We start from the raw sequence: 17,636 nt of genomic DNA, 5'->3' as shown, positions 1-17,636 counted from the left end.
AAGTCAATCGGAGAAAGACAACTATCATATGATCTCCCTGATATGAGGGAGAGGAGATGCAACATGGGGGGTTAAGGGGATAGGAGAAGAGTAAATGAAACAAGATGGGATTGGGAGGGAGACAAACCATAAGTGACTCTTAATCTCACAAAACAAACTGAGGGTTGATGGGGAGAGGGGGCATGGGAGGGGGGTGGGATTATGGACATTGGGGAGGGTATGTGCTGTGGTGAGTGCTGTGAAGTGTGTAAACCTGGTGATTCACAGACCTGTACCCCTGGGGATAAAAATATATGTTTATAAAAAATAAAATTAAAAAAATAAATTAAAAAAAAAAAAGAATGCTCCATGCCCTTGGGGCACCTGGGTGGCTCAGTGGGTTAAAGCCTCTGCCTTTGGCCAGGTCATGATCCCAGGGTCCTAGTGAATATATAAGGAGGCAATAAGGACAATAAGGAGGCTAGTGAAACTATCATTGTCCACCAAAGTTTGCTGTCATCACCCATAACCTCCCATGAAATGATGAGTATTACACATGGGCATCACTTCCTTGCATTAACCAGGACTTCCACTAGTCACATGTTCCACTGGGTAAGATCCTTATAACCCAGATTTTACCAGAGTTAACTAATGAGTTTGGATCTCAAGGTCACAACAACACCTGCCAAGGACTCTTGAGTATCAGGAATGGATCCAACCTAGCCCTTCTGAGTACTTTTAACATCTTACCAGATCTATCTGGCTCCCCACTCACACTGCAACTGGTTTAATCTCTTCAGTTAGTCTCTTGGGATACTGATAGCAGTTTGTCCCAAGGTCTCTAAACCCTTGCTGTTCAAAGTGTGATCCATGGACCAGCAGCAACGGTATCACCTGGAGACTTGTTAGCAATGCAGAATCTCAAACCCCACTTCAGACTTGTTGAATCAGAATCTGTGCCTTCTCAAGATCCCTAGGTGTGTCTTGTGCACATGGATGTCTGAGAAGCATTGCTTATAAGGAATTAACTGTAACTTCCATTTGTTAACTAAGGCTTTGTGAAGACATACCCTGACCCAAGAGCAAAAATCAAGGTCAGCTGGGCACTATAGAAAAAGCGCAATTGCCTGATGGTTCCTCATTGGTGATTGTTCCTGTTGGTTCCTTTTGTTAGTCACTGAAGGTTGATTTTGAGATGAAAGAGATTTTTCTCCAAAATGAAGATTTGCTACTACAGATTGAGAAAGGTTAAGCTTTATCAAACATATGTGCTTGTCAAAAACACTAGGCCTTTTCATAAACTTTATGTTTGCCCAAACACAAAGACACTGGATGTTTCTTTCTTCCATACTTCAAAGTATTGGATCAGAGTTAGGAGGAGGAAGCCCCAGGTGAGAGCTTCTGCCTGGCAAATGGTGAAGCCCTCTGGACTTGGTACTAATTACATTGTCCATGGCAGGGCTGACATGGACTCAACCCAACAGACAATTCCAGGGTATGTCTTACATCTGACTACCACCATCCAGTTGATTGTAACATCCAGCAGTGGCCTGTATCGTGAGTCAAGCCATTGTAATTATGACTAAACTCTAATTAAAAATAATAAAATGGTATAGAATTTTCTGTCTGAATATTGAATTTTAACTTGTAGTATGATAAATTATACAAATTTTTCAGATACTGAAACATCTTTGAATTCCTGGGAAGTGCCCCACTTAGTTTGTGATGTATTATTTTTTATACACTATTATGTCAGTTTGCTCCTATTTTACTGGAAAACTTTTCCTCTATGTTCATAAGATTAGTGTATAAATTGATTTTCCATACTGTGCATGATGAAGTTTAGCTTTGAGATTTTACAAACTTTATGAAATGGATTAGGTGGTTTTCTTTTTCTATTCTCTACAAGTTTCTTTAACATAGGTATTATTGGGGGCACCTGTGTGGCTCAGTCGGTTAAGCATCTGCCCTTGGTTCAGTCATGATCCCAGGTTCCTGGAACCAAGCCCCGCATGAGGCTCCATGCTCAGAGGGAACCCTGCTTCTCCCTCTCCCTCTCCTACTCCCCCTGCTTGTGTTCTCGGTCTCACTGTTTCTCTATCAAATAAATAAATAAAAATCTTAAAAAAAAAAAGGAATTATCGGCTTCTTGATTTTTTGGGGGGGGGATGTCATTTCCTTTTCTCTTTTTTTTTCATTTTCTTTCTTTCCAGTGTTCCAAAATTCATTGTTTATGCATCATACCCACTGCTCCATGCAATACGTGCCCTCCCAGGCTCACCCAAACCCCCATCAATCTCCCCTCCAAAACCCTCAGTTTGTTTCTCAGAGTCCACAGTCTCTCATGGTTTGTCTCCCTGATTTCCCCCATCTCACTTCTCCTCTTTGGTGAGGTGTCATTATGATTACTAATTCTATTTCCTTAGTAGTTATTGGTTGATTTAAATTGCCAAAATCTCTTGGATGAATCCATTTCTTTTACATTTTCAAAATTTTGATCATAAAGTTAATGGTATTCTTACAATTATTTTCAATCTCTACTTGTAGTTATGTTTTCTTGTTTTTATCAAATACTGTTCATTTGGGCCTTTTTTTCCCTTATTAGTCCTTGCTACTGGTTTCTCTGCCCCCTCCACTTTGTTTTTTGCTTTTACACAGAATGTTCTTTACATTTATTTTATTTTGTTATTATGTTATGTGAGCCACCATACAGTACTTCCTTAGTTTTTGATGTAGTGTTCCATGATTCATTACTGGCAGTAGCCCTTTTGATGCAGCTTACAAAGGCTCCCCAGAGGTACCGCCTCCTGCTCTTTGCTGCCACACCTACCCTAACAGTGTGGGCTCATTTACTTTCTAAATTTTTATTTATTTTAAAAATGTTTTCAAGGATAGTGTTTATTTTTTAAAAATTTCATTATCAACATATAATGTATTATTTGTTTCAGGGGTACAGATCTGATTCATCAGTCTTACACAATACACAGTGCTCTCCATAGCACATACCCTCCCCAATGTCCATCACCCAGCCACCCTATCCCTCCCCGCTAGCCTCCAGCAACCCTCAGTTTGTTTCCTGAGATTGAGTCTCTTATGGTTTGTCTTCCTCTCTGGTTTCATCTTGTTTCATTTTCCCCTCCCTTCCCCTACAATCTTCTGCCTTGTTTCTCAAATTCCTCATATCAGTGAGATTATATGGTAATTGTCTCTGATTCACTTATTTCATTTAGCACGGTGCCCTTTAGTTCCATCCACATAGTTGCAAATGGTATGACTTCATTTTTGACGACTGCATAATATTCCTGTGTGTGTGTGTGTGTGTGTGTGTGTGTGTGTGTGTGTGTGCGCGCGCGAGCCATATCTTTATCCATTCATGGACATCTGGGCTCTTTCCACAGTTTGGCTATTGTGGACATTGCTGCTATAAACATTGGGGTGCATGTTCCCCTTCAGATCACTACATTTGTATCTTTGGGGTAAATAGTCAGTAGTGCAATTGCTGGGTCGTAGGGTAGCTCTATTTTCAACTCACTTACTTCTTTATACTTAAAAAAACCCCACAGCTTTAGTAGTGCAGCTTTGCTATTCCTTCAACTTCTTTTCTTCTGTTATTTTATCCTTTGGCTAGGTTTCTTGTGCTGGTTACTACTTAGAGTTTTCTTTATTGCACTAATTCCTTTTTGTGTGAGTTCATTTTGAGAAAGGGCACATGTTGAACTCATGATTCATTACGCATTCACAGAACATACAGTTGTAAGTGCCTTCTATGTACTGGGCATTATGGGAGATACTGAGAGTAAGCGATGAAAGGAAATAGTTCGTATCAAATCAGATGATTTTTATACTGTAATAGAGTAAAATAAATGACACTCAATTTCTATTTCATTCTATTTCAGTTATGTAATCAGATGAACTTTTTAAGGTTTTTAGACAAATACATATTTTTATGCAGTATTATAATTCTATAACCATTGTATTTTGAATTCTATAATGGAAGACATCAAAGTATAAAATCAAGGCAAGAATACTGTGGCCTTTTACATTTGAGTTAAACTTTTAAAATGTCCTGGCTTCACAAACTGTTTCAAAAGGAAATTTTCACTTTGAATTTATTATAAACAGTTGTCAACATTTCCTTTCCAAACTACAGAATTCCTCGCAATATTCTATGTGACAACTGCAGGAAGTGCACTTCTAGACTTTGAGAAAATAATTCCCAAATGAATGTAACATTCAAAGAAAAGTTTCTCTAGTTTACCTTCCTGGAAAGAAAATTGTCTATTTTTGCTAAAAATCTGTAGTTTAATAGAGTAAAAGATAGCTGTTTACCTTTCCCTAATAAAAATAACAGCTTTTGCAAGGTAAGAAAAAAGGGCTAACGTTTTGCAGGAAAAATGGGCCATTTTACACCAGAATGAAGGGACCTAGAAACATATTCCAAACCCATTAAAACATAACCTCACTGCTGAAAAACTTTTTAAAATTATAGTTGGACTGTGTATAACTATGTACAATACTGGCCCCAGTGAGGAAAGAGTATTAATAAGAATAATAATATACACCTATATTATGTTCGCTAAGTGACAAGCACTGTTCTTTTTTTTTAAGATTTTATTTATTTGTCAGAGAGAGAGAGAGTGAGTGCATAAGCAGGCAGAGTGGCAGGCAGAGGCAGAGAGAGAAGCAGGCTCCCCACTAAGCAAGGAGCCAAGCCGAAGGCAGATGCTTAACCAAATGAGCCACCCAGGTGTCCCACACTGTATGTGTGTGTGTATATATATATGTGTGTGTGTGTATATATGTGTGTGTGTGTGTATATATATATGTGTGTGTGTGTGTGTATATACACACACACATACAGTGTGGGACACATGGGTGGCTCATTTGGTTAAGCAAATATGTATATATATATATTTAATATATATATACACATACAGATTAAATTTCATGTTGTAAATGAAAGAAAATGGCAATCTTGTCTCTTCCTGCTAAAATCCTATGGTTAGCAATTGGTAAAGAAATGTGAAGACTCTAAAAAAAAGTGTGTGGTGGTGTCTAATTCTTTCCAAACACGTAAATAGAACAAAAGGGCAGTCTAGTTTTAGAATGCCTAAACTCAGCAAACCAGCGTGTGTTCTTTTTTGACATACATAAAATCCTTCACACCTCATTATAGTATTTTTTCAAGCACTGGACTTGGCTGTAAGAAGATTAATCACTGGGGTCAGAAGTTAATCACATAGGATGTAAAGTTCCTCCAGGAAAAGCCCTATTTGCAAACCAGCTAGCTCAATCCTGATTACCCATCTGTGAAAACTTTACATTTATGACAAAGCAATTGAAGACACAGACTGAAACTGGTTGACTGGTTTCTGGCTTCCTCTCTGATGAGTCACTCACGGGCCACAAAGGAACAGGAACACTAGTGGTTGGTTTCCCCACTTTTTCACCTATGGAGTTGGTTATGGAGCTTGCTAGATTTAACAATGATGGGAAGTTGCCATCATGTTCCATTATTCAGGAATAAAGACAGGAATCTACCTTTGACTAGATTTAGTTCTGACTCTTCAATTGAGGGTACAGAGGGTAATGCTAGTCAAATAAAGGCCCTTCCTACATTACTTATACTGTGAAAAGTTATTCAAAGAGCACGTTAATACAACCTTTCAAAAATCACACAACAGAAGATCTTCACTTAAGCAGTGAGTCAGTCATCAGTAGATTTTGGATATTTAAAACCTGGTATAACTCAAACCATACAAATTCTACCTCTTGCCTTCTCCATTAGAATATACACATTAGAGACCTAAGTTCCAAACATTTCCTCTACTGAAGACAGTGTCTCAGTGTGAGCCATCTAGTTGCAACTATTTGAATGTTTATGGAACACTGACACTTGGTAATGGAAGAGATTTTAATTTAAAAATATAATTATATTAGAAAACTCTAAATTGACCCAATTAATTTTCAAAGTAAGAGTTGGTCCATGTTTTCAGTTTATTGCCACACACAAAACATTTTATAATATCATATGGTAGACTTCCACTTCAACATCTTCATGTAAAAACTTCACAGTGCAAGAAAGTGATCACTATTAAGTATCAAGATATCTAAAGTCAGCCAGTATTTTAAGGATAGGGCAGAATATTTTTGCGAATCTTCCTAAAAAATGTTGGCACATTTATTAAATGTCTAGGTTATAAAAAGAAATCACTTAGTATCCACTTCTCATCCTTCTATATACTTCCGTATCTACATGGCATCACACTAAATGCTGGTGGAGAAAATAGGTTAAGAATCTAAAAACTTTCCAGGTAGCACAATGATTTGAAACCATAGAGGAAAATGCTACCCCTCAAACACTTTATGTAATTTTCTGTCCATTACCGTATAACAAAGTAAAAAAGAGGCTATAGCTTAAAAAGAAGCTAAAGGAAAACATTTCACTTTTGCTTTAAAAACATTATTACTTAGTTCATAAATAGAGAAAAACTTTAATTTTGGGGAGGAAGGGAAAGTGTTTTATAAGTAAAACATCAAGTTTATGTCAGTTATACAAATGTCTCATTTAGGAAAGAAAGTATTTTGATTCAAAGAATTCTAAAATATTTCATCATTACCAAAAAAGTGTAATTTAAAGCTAATAAACTGTAACACCTTGAATATAAGTCACCATTAGCATATTCTATTATTTTTCACAAAATCCATAATTAAGGAACGATATATTGGGTAAAAGATCTCTTTTTCCAACATTTGGTCAAATTGGCTAAGAAGGCCCGGGCAAACCACTCACCCTGAGTCTTGGGACTATCACCTCTCACATAACGGTCCCGGACTCACTGCCCTCTTCCATCCCTTCTGATTTACAAATTTATACAGAATTGTTAAACTCACATAATCCTTTTGAGAATGAGGTGTTTCAGCCCAATGCATTTTCCAGATAAAGTTCCCGCCTTTAAGTAGTAAAGCTGTTTTTTAAATATTTAAAATCTTACTTTAAAATTCATTTTCAATATAGTTCCCTGTCACCTTAAAAGTCGAGGTCTGACTAATAACATAGTCTCCTAATTTCACGGTTTCCCAGACCTGACAGCTGACCGTGATCAGCAAAAACCACTCAGGCCCTGACTCCAATTCTGTGTAACCTTGGGTGGTATACATCCTTGTATATTTTACATCTGTTGTAAAGCCCAGCAGAGTTATCATATTACACCAAAGTATTTGTAAACTAGAAATCACCACATGAATGCAAAGAACTGTTGATAAGCCCTGGTTGAATTTTTCCTGATAACAAAGTCTAAATATTTCTTATAAAATATATGTTCTTCATCAATACTTGTGCTTTTATGGTTCTGATTCTTCAGTTACCTGACTGTTCTCATGCAGTCACTTTGTCTACCTGCTTTTAATTGCACCAGGCCTGAGAGTGTTGGTCTCTCCTGGAGTCTAGAAGCCTGACCTTGCAGTAAGTGAAAATCAAAACCTAAAGATCTGTTACTTTATAACATTCACTTTAAAAGGGTGGTTTCCTAACTAGGTGAGGCAACAGACTCACCTGGGAAGCATTCTAAAAATTGAGATTTCTGGGCTCTGGACTCAGTTGAGAGTCTGATTCTGTATGTCTGGAGTCGGACCCAAAACAAACTCTTGTCTCTCAAAAGCTCCCCTAGGTAATCTCAATAATCAATAGTTCAATTTTCTGGACTCATTGCTTCCACCTCAATTTCTTCTCTAGAATTTTAGCTGCTGCTAATTTGTTTTTAGTATAAAAATTTCCCCCTGCATTAATCACAAGCACATTCAGAGTAGATTGCTTACGATCTTGGCTTAGCTCCACAGGGAACCCATTACAATCCTCTGCAATGGAATTAAAAAGTGAAAAATCAACTTCAGAGTGGAGGTGATGCATGTAGATGCTGAAAGGTGGCTGGTGCCAAATTTACATGGCAACTGTTTTCTACTTACTCACTGCTACATCTGAAGACCATCTTATTACAGCTGTCATTACATAGTAAGAAAGGATGGCAGAATTCCAAAAAAACAGATGGATGGCTAACTAGCTAATCAGAATCATTAAGGAAAGGTTTCCAACACACATAAATGAAAAGTTCTTTAAAAACCACACAGCTTTCTGCAGAAACCCAAAGACCCCATGCTTCTGAAGTCTACCATAAAGAGGAAAGTTGACCAAAACTGCAGTTGTTTAAAAATATGCTCAATTCACTGTGAAAATATAAGTGCAAAATAGGTACAATTTCATTCTTTAGGAGGTTTAACAGATATAAATGGAATTCACTTTCCATTTATTCTACCCAAATAGTTAATTTTGAAAAAAACATGTGAAGTATTTGGTATAATGTAGTTCTGAACGTCACCCCTTCCAAATTTAATACAAAAGCCACATCTGGATTTGCCAGGTGTCCCAAGCGTATCTAGGCACTGCGAAATGTTGTCATGTCTTTTGGTTCTCTGCTGGGGACACACCAGTCATCAGCCTCATGGTTGGTGTTGTAATGTTTCCAGGCAGCTTTGTTATACACTGGGAGTCTCTCTATCGATTCTGTTGACAAAGCCTGAAAGAAAAAGTGGGACCTAAGTCTGGCATTTTTTTTTTTTTTTTTTTTTTTTTAAGAATCCACTATTTGAGAGAGTATACAGTGGCAAAAGGTTACTCCAAATTAAACAGTGCTTTATTGAATTTGTACTTTACTAATCATTCACACCATCTATATACATTTTGAAACAGTGTACATATTTGCAATGCATTATTTACTAAGTCTATGGCACTGCTTGGTGTGCACATTGAGTTTTTTGTTTGCAGTAATTGTCCAAACAGCCTGAAAGCTGCTGGAATGAAATTTTACATAGGTATAGGAGACACCTCTTACAAAAACATGACCCAGAACAGAAGTTGGTTAACTGAAAAAGCCATTTAAGTGTAAATGCATAAAAACTGACATATGCACCTTAATATACATAATTGTAAAATCATTTCATGAAATCTATTTCAATTATTTGTTAGAAAAAATACTATTTTTTTCCAGCATAGTCACGGACTTTGAAAAGTCATCATAACAACATTATCAATAAATACAAAACTATGTCTAAGGCTTTTGACTGACAAATTCTTGGCCTTGGGTTTGACCCTGTGTCTTCTCCTCCTGCCGTTCGAGCCACCAATTTCAGTTATAGCGGATGTGATATCTACATTGTGCATTATTTCACATTTCCAATATATCATTACCATTGATTCACACTGTTCTATTTCAGTTTCCTGCAAATTGCTGAAACCTGAGATAAACCATGTTCCTCCTTATCTTCTTCAAGTTAAGGTATTTTAGTAGGATTCTGACCTTAGGTCATGGGTATTCCCAAGACGTAGAAAATATTGAACAGGAAATTTCATTCCAATAATGGTAAGGAAATTTTTGACATTGATTTTAATGACTTTTTTTTTTTTTTTTAAGTAGGCTCCACATCCAGTGTGGAGCCCAATGGGTGCTTGAGCTCATGACTTGAAGATCAAAACCTGGGCTGGTATCAAGAGTCAGACTGAGCCACTGAGGAGGCCCCTGATTTTAATGATTTTATGAGATTCCTGTCTTCTGTTTTTTTACAAAGTGGAAAAAAAAACCTTTCACCTACATATTCTCTTTAAATATATCAGAACTACCGGAACTTGATTTATGGGCTAGATAAAAAAATGTTACATTTGGTGATAAAAATGGTACCTTCATGTTGCCCTTTTCAAGTTATTCACAATTGAGATGGTTTAAAAGAAAAGAGAAAGAATTATTATCTTGAAAAAATTTAACCTTTTTGGATAAACTTATTTTTTACATTACACAGTCTTCACCATTTTCTATAAAACAGGTGCCATCTAGTGGCCGGAACAAGAAACTTGAGTCACTAAGTTAGGTATCTACTGCCCACTGCTTAACCAATCCAGGGGGCTGGTGGGGCTCGGTGGCTCTCCAACCCTGTAAAATATGCTGAACTCAGATAAACACATGGAACATCACAGACCAGCAGGTTAAGTGTTTCTGCTCCCACCAGGTAAGCTATATGTCAGACAGTGTCCCCTGTGCTTGTTCCCAAATATGTTTATGCACTCACATCTATCACTATAATCACATAATTTAATCAAGTATTGCTTAAACAAAATGCAAAATAAATAAACAAATAAATAAATAAATGGATGGATGGATGGATGGATAGAGGGTAGGTGGAGGTGCTTTGAAAACTAAGATGAATGCTTTGGAAAGACTCATGAAGTAAAAGTTATATACAGATTGCTATCAGATCTGAGTCAGAAGACATCTGTAAAGTACTACATATAAAAAAAAAGACTATGCAGTTGGTTGTTTCTTTGTTTAAAGAAATCAAAACAATACATGGTTAAGTATAGCTTCTGCAGGAGAGACAACCGAAATGTGAATCTGCAGACTCATATATGGAGAAAAGACCCTGGCAGTACATCAAAAGATTGGGGGATCAATGTCCATTCATGTGTTTTGCATTAACATTAAATTTGTGTGATATATAACTTGTGATTTCCCACTTCAGCCCGACTTTTTTTCTGATAACAGCTATAGTTCTGATCATCACAGGTCAGAGTGTGTCCTTTCCCCCAGTTAAGGAGATCATTTGTGAAAATACATGGGATCCTATGTAAAAAACCATATTCTTTTATCTTAACAGTGATGAGGTAGAAGAAAATTTCATTATAGCTAAATACTGGCATCTTTTCTTATAACCAAAAGAATTATCATTAAATCAAAAAGACTATAGTTGGGGCGCCTGGGTGGCTCAGTGGGTTAAGCCGCTGCCTTCGGCTCAGGTCATGATCTCAGGGTCCTGGGATCGAGTCCCACATCGGGCTCTCTGCTCAGCAAGAAGCCTGCTTCCCTCTCTCTCTCTCTCTGCCTTCCTCTCCGTCTACTTGTGATCTCTGTCTGTCAAATAAATAAATAAAATCTTTAAAAAAAAAAAAAAAAGACTATAGTTATTACCTTAATGTAGATGACTGCATCTGTCCCATAACCCTCTAGAGAATATAGCTTTAGGTCTCCTTGGAAGTATTGGGCATAGAGACGTGATATGGGCAATCCATAACCAAAACCAGCCTGTTAGATGAGAAAAGTGAAATTCTATTCAGAAAGCCACACAGTGAAATGCTTTTCTAGTTAAAATGAATGCTTCTGAGTATCCTGAAGCTATCAGAGCCTGCATCTAAGAGCTCATTAATACCTAACCACTAATACAGATCAAGCTGAAGCCTAGTTGGGGTACTACATTAGATGGCTCCCCTCTGGTCATTTAAAACTCATTTTTCTTTTTTCTATAAAATGACTCATGTAGACCTAGAACAGCACATTGCTCTTCTTTGCTGCCTTGCTCTAGGGTATCCCAATACTGCTTTTGGCAATATCACATTAAACATGTTCTCCCTTTTAGGAGCAAGAGTAGAAAAAGCTTTGTTGGCAGTCTCAGAGATACATCTCTTGACTTTATACCATGAATTTTCAGCCTGTGTTCTGAATCTGGATAGATCAATAATAAGTCCACTTTGTCACTCACTGACAAATCACTCCCCTGTTTAAAAACCTACAAAGCACATCGCCACTAACACCATGACCTACCTGCCTACCATCCCCAACCCACTGCCTTGAGATAAAAATTCAAGCTTCTAAAAAGAACTTTCAAGACCTCAGGTCTCTGCCTCTCACTTTCTAGTCCAGCTGGACCAAATTTCCAGCTCTTAAGTTCCTCAAACAAATGTTATTTTTCATTTCTGTGTCTTTGTTCATCCTGTCTCCAGTTCCTAGAATGGCCTTCTTTACCTGAATAAATCTTAAAAATTCTTTAATACAAAGCAAAACATTTGGACAAGTGTAAAGACAGTTTTTATCACCAAGCCAGACGTTCAATGATACTCCATGATGCACTTTAGTTAAGAGCTTACGTGGATTCAGGAATCAGAGTGCTGTTAACAAATGTAGGCTCTGGCTTCATCTACCTCTCCCACTTGTTTATTCCTTGGCTTTTCTGACCAGAGTTTCTGTTTACCCTTCCAAATCAACTACCCATTCTCCACATGGCTCCTTGCCCTGGGAGGATGCTATCAACGATTCCCCTGCCCTCTGCTTCCAGTGGGTCCAGACAATGGGGAACCCAGTAGTAGCTCAGAGGGAGTCCAGTCACAGAAGTCATTCCTCTGTTTCCTTCCCCTTGAGGGTAGCTTTCCTTGGGATTAGACCCCTTGAGTGTAAGCAGCTGCTTGGTTACTATCCTTTCTTCTGGGTTCCGCTAACAACTTCTCCCTTCGATTCAGGGTGGTGACAGCTCTCCTGTTCCCAGCCCTGGATCCCTTACCATCCCAGACACAGCTCTGTGATTTATACACCCCTCCCTCCCTTACTTCTTACAGTAAAATCAGAATTTAAGAAGGGGCTCGTGTTTGTTATTTGACTGTGTCTGCCAGTGCATGGAGGCATACGCACCTTAGTGTGAGCAGCACAGTCCTGGCGTAATCATTTTAAAAGTATGGTAAGACATGAACTAGATTACAGCTGAGCTACAGAATCTGTGCTGTGTAACAGGTACAACTCTAAGTCCTTCTAGTAACTTCTTAGGAAGAATCTAAAATAGATCCATCTATTTTGTACTCATACTGCATTTCATCTGTTCTAGCCTAACTCCAGCACATATGCCAGAGAAGTTTCAAAGCCCGAAAGAATAGTTCTCCCCAAGTTACAGGTCAGATATTTGGCAAAGCGCTTTTCTAGGGGTTAGAGAGCAAGGAAACCCGAAAACAGGTGACTGAAATCAATAAAAAATACCACCACAACAATTATAATTTGAGCCTTTTCCAGGTGGGCAATTAAGTGATGAGAACTCTAGGCTTTTTTCTGAGTCTAGATTATGAGATTTTTTCTAATTTAAGTACATGAGGAAAAAAAATCAACACTGAAGATTCAATCAGTGTTGACCAAATGCTAGCAAAACTGGTGACTCAGTCTTCCTATTAGACATAGTATATCAAAATGTGGTTAACCACATGAAACTACTGACATATCACTATCCATAAGCTTGGCAGTAAGAACTGTAAAACAATATTCGCTGTCTTGTGCTCTTTTCAATCAAACGAAGAAATGAGCCACAGGCTGTTTAAATTCAAAGGAAAGTGTTTTTTTCTAATAGCTTCCTTTCTCCCTCATGGATACCCTACACAATTGCTTCACTGATTTATTTGGTAATTTATTTGGTATTCATTTGATTTTTTTTTTTTCAATTCACAGAAACACACTCAATTCTTTCTTCTTTTTTCACACTTTGTTATTTCTTGATCACATACCAGGGGCACTGCTCGGGACGTCTCAACACGAGGCCGGGGTGCAGTTGAATACATGTAGTTGAAGAGTCTGTCAATCTTCCTCAAAGGAACACCACCTCCTCGGTCACTCATCTAAGGTGAGAAAGGATCATGCCTTATGACCAAGTCCCATAAACAGCAAAACACCAAGACACACTTACAGTTTAACTGCTGATGGGAAAGTATTGCTCTTCCTTTCCTTCTCTCTCTCTTTCAGGATTGTTTATTTATTTATTTGAGAGGGAGAGAAGCACACAAGCAAGAGCAGGGACAGAGGGAGAGAGACAAGCAGAGACCCTGCTGAGCAAGGAGCCAGAGCGGGGCTTGATCCCAGGATCCTGAGATCATGACCTGAGCCGAAGGCAGCTGCTTAACCACCTGAGCCACACAGGTGCCCAAAGAAAGTACTGCTTTTCAAAACAAGTACCATGCAATCCAAGTTGTGAGTGTAAACGTTCTCCTCACTGGTAGACTTCACAGAACTCCAATGTGCACAATTCTAATGCATAATAAGCTCCATCATAACACAGAGTCAGTGCTGGGGCTCTGCCTCTCACTGGCCGCACATCCACAGTGCAGCGAGCACAGAACGGGGCATAAACTAAGTCTATCCAGGATGTAACAATGAATTTGTTATTCCTTTCTGGTGGGTGGTTTGGCAATCAGATTCAAAATGCATGAACCCTCTGACCCAACAGTGTTTATCCTAAAAAAATCATCAAAGAAGTATGCAAAGTGTGTATGAGAATATCCACCGCAGCACTATGCAGAATAGCTGAAACTGGATTCTAACCTAAATAGGGGACTACTGAAGTAAACTAAAGCACATTCTAAAATAGAAAACCACTGAGCCATGAAATATTGTGTAGAACTGTAGGTACTGGGGTGAAAGAGGTCCACACAACACAGTTCAGCAGCACAGACCCCCAGACAACTTCCTTTTGAGTTTAGAGTACACTGGTCTTTGGATGGTTCTAATGTCATTTCTCAACTCAAATCACATGTTAGGCTGAATTTAGTAATTTATTTAGAAACTATTTTCATTCTGTTTTCCTTTACAGTCAACGGGGCCTTATTTTCTAAATTACTGTACATTTTCCTTTGTCACAAAATCTAAATTGAGTCTACTATCTGTAACATTAATATACAAACAAATCTGGTTTAACGTGTGTGTGTACATGTGTGTGTGCATGTGTGGTACACATATATGTGAATGAATGAATAAATAGGTAGATGGATAGATAGTGTTGAGTAGTTAAAAAGTCAGTAGGCTGGGGGTGCCTGGCTGGTTTAATTGGAATAGCATCCAACTCTTAATCTTGGGGTCATGAATTTGAGCCCCATGTAGGGTGTAGAGACTACTCAAAAAAAAATATGAAATAAAAAATCAAAGACTTGATCACAAATAAGTTTAAAAGAGCATTATTAAAAAAAAAGGTCAAGCCTGGATAGCTTATAGTTGAGTTTTTATGTGAATTTCAAATATCTTTACAGTATGCATATATATTACTTTCATAATGAAAATGACAGATATTTTAATTTTTAAAATAAAAATATGCTTTGAAATACCACTTGAGGGCTTGCCTCTGATACATCTACAACTAGAAAATTACAGTATAAAAATACACAAAGACTTTAGTTAGAACTTGAACATAAGCATGCTTGAAATTGTTTTTGGCTATGAATTCAAAGTCCAGTGAAGAGATTTATTTTCATAAGATTAATAAAGAGCTCTGGGTATTTTCTGGAATAGATCAATTCGTTAATTACTCATCCTTTAATTTAATGTTCTGCTGCACATTTACTGGTAATGTGAGTAAGAAGTGTGGGTGTTCTGTAAATATTAAGTAAGTAACGAATATATTAGAATAGATATTAAGATAAAAAGCAGACTTTAGTAAATACTTCCTGGTTTTCCTTAACCTTTGGCCAGAAAGACACAACAATCTTACATGAAACAAGAAGTAATTTCTCTCTAGAGGCCAGTATGAGAAAAGCAGAGAGCTGAGTAGAAAGGACAGAGGTGACTTTGAGAAGTGTCTTCTTCTTACAGGTGAAGGGGGTAAACTAAGCCATAAGAATGTAACTAAAAACTGATAAAGCTGACCTCCTTTGCTTTGCAGCCAAAGACACAATAAACTGGAACCAGATTTTTAAAGTGGTCGAAAGAGTTTCTAAGGGAATTGCAACAGATGATATTATGTCAGAAGATCTGAGTTCCTTGGAAAAAGGGGAAAAGGGACTAATGGGAGAGAGGGACAGACAGTTGGTCTGTACATATTTAAGAAGAATGGCAGTCTGATGAGAAATATTTTGAGAAAGATTATGAAAATTAAACTTCTGATCAAGATAATTTGAAGAAAAAATCGAGAATCATCAGAAGAAGCCTATGCCAAGGAAATGTAAAGATATTACAAAAGAGATGGGTGATACACAGTAATGTCAACAGAAAGGCTGAGAAAGAGAAGTTTGCCAAAATTTTTATTTTTAAAGTTTTCTCTTTGGTGTAAGAAATCACCACTTCGCAATGTCATCTAACCAAGAGTTGTCATCCCTAACTTCCTATTCCCCATAACACTGGCCTCCCTGGGGTAATTTGTGTGAATTTCAGATCCAAGGGAAATGAACCACTAACTTGATGACAGCTCTAAAGGCAGGAGATTTACTAACCCTGAACTCACCCAGAGCTCCTGAAGTCTCCTCCTCAACAGCTTTCTCAATGTCTAGTTTGTAAAATCACCAACAGGGAACAAACCAAGACATTGACATTTTAATTTGAAAGACATGTGGCTGTTAAAACTTATTTTATTTACTGAGTATAGCACAAACACCAAATCTAAAAGAGCAGTTAGAGTCATCGGCCAGAAAAAACCAACTCTCTCACAGGATTCTTAGCCAACGGAAAAAAGGTAAAAAATATCAAAAATTTGAATAAGCTAAAAGAATGGGAAGAAAGACTATATAAAGACTATTTAAAAACTCAACTATAAGCCATTCTGTTGACTTTCTAATATATATCATTTAGTACTAGTTTTCTATGTTTCTATAGACAGATTAAAAGCAGACCTTGATCCTGAAAATCCAGTACTACTGATGGGGATGAAAACTCTACTGAAGAAATTAAAGCAAGCATTTATTTAACAGATTTGGTCACGTGACCTTGGATGTGTGGAGGAAGAGCCCAATATGGGTAGGGCCTTTACAGGGGCTTCTAGAACAGCCTTTTCAAGACCCTTCTGAGTCTTCCTTTCCTTTTTTTTTTTTTTTTTAACAGCTTTATTAAAGTAATTCATTTACCATAAAATTCACCGATTTAAATTGTGAAACTCGATAGTTTTTAATATATAAGTAGATATGACAACATTCACCACAAATTTTAGAATATTTTTATTACTTCAAAAAGAAACCCTGGGGGCGCCTGGGTGGCTCAGTGGGTTAATGAGCCTCTGCCTTCGGCTCAGGTCATGATCTCAGGGTCCTGGGATTGAGTCCCGCATCGGGCTCTCTGCTTGGCAGGGAGCCTGCTTTCTCCTCTCTCTCTCTCTGTCTGCCTCTCTGCCTACTTGTGATCTCTGTCAAATAAATAAATAAAATATTAAAAAAAAAAAAAAAAGAAAGAAACACTGGACTCTTTATTGGTCAGACTCCTAAGCAACTACTAATCTGTTTCTTGTCCCTATACATTTGCCAATTCTGGACATTTCATATAAATAGAATTGTATGATATGATTGGTTTCTTTCACTTAGTGTAATCTTTTCAGTATTGTAGCTAGCAGCCACACTGTAGCAGGTACCCATACTTCATCTCTTTTTATGGCCCAACAATACTCCATCAGATGGATGTACCACATTTCATTGATCTGTTCATCAGTTGATGGACATCTGGGACATTTCCAGTTTTTGGCTATTATGAATAATGCTGCTATGAACCTTCTTGTATAAATTTTTGCTTGAATACCTGTTCTCATTTCTTTGGGTATATACCTAGGAATGGAATCACTGGGTCATTATGAAAATTTCTTGACACTAAAGAGACAGATACCCCAAACAAATCCTGACCACCAGCACAGGCCAAGTCTCTGCTAAGTGTCTAAGAATTCAGTGACTCTTAATCCACGCTGTGATGGATAACCACAAGTAAAAGCAAACAGCTACAGACCAACATGCAAAAGCACATGAAAGACAAAATAGCAAAAGATTATGAGAAAGGCAATGCTGTAGCACAACTGAGGTCCCCAAGCAGAAGACATGTGGGATTTATTTTGAATCAAGTAAACCTTAA

The 17,636-nt window shown here is 37.6% G+C and overlaps 1 protein-coding gene across 2 annotated transcripts in view; it reads right to left on the bottom strand.

Annotated features, from left to right (window-relative positions):
• Positions 1-5,957: 5,957 nt before the first annotated feature.
• PDK1 (pyruvate dehydrogenase kinase 1) overlaps positions 5,958-17,636 on the bottom strand; it is a 31,980-nt gene continuing 20,301 nt past the window's right edge. The window contains exons 9-11 of one of the 2 annotated variants that reach the window (XM_047722166.1): positions 13,337-13,447; positions 10,992-11,105; positions 5,958-8,552 (exon numbers count right to left, since the gene is read on the bottom strand). In XM_047722166.1, coding sequence (XP_047578122.1) covers positions 8,412-8,552; positions 10,992-11,105; positions 13,337-13,447 — 366 coding nt within the window. In that variant the 3' untranslated portion in view covers positions 5,958-8,411. The remainder of the gene's footprint in view (positions 8,553-10,991; positions 11,106-13,336; positions 13,448-17,636) is intronic. The other variant, XM_047722167.1, reaches the window with a different exon arrangement.

This window comes from Lutra lutra, chromosome 3 (assembly GCF_902655055.1).
Source record: "Lutra lutra chromosome 3, mLutLut1.2, whole genome shotgun sequence".
Classification (NCBI taxonomy): Eukaryota; Metazoa; Chordata; class Mammalia; order Carnivora; family Mustelidae; genus Lutra; species Lutra lutra.
This window is presented reverse-complemented; position numbering and strand designations above follow the sequence as displayed.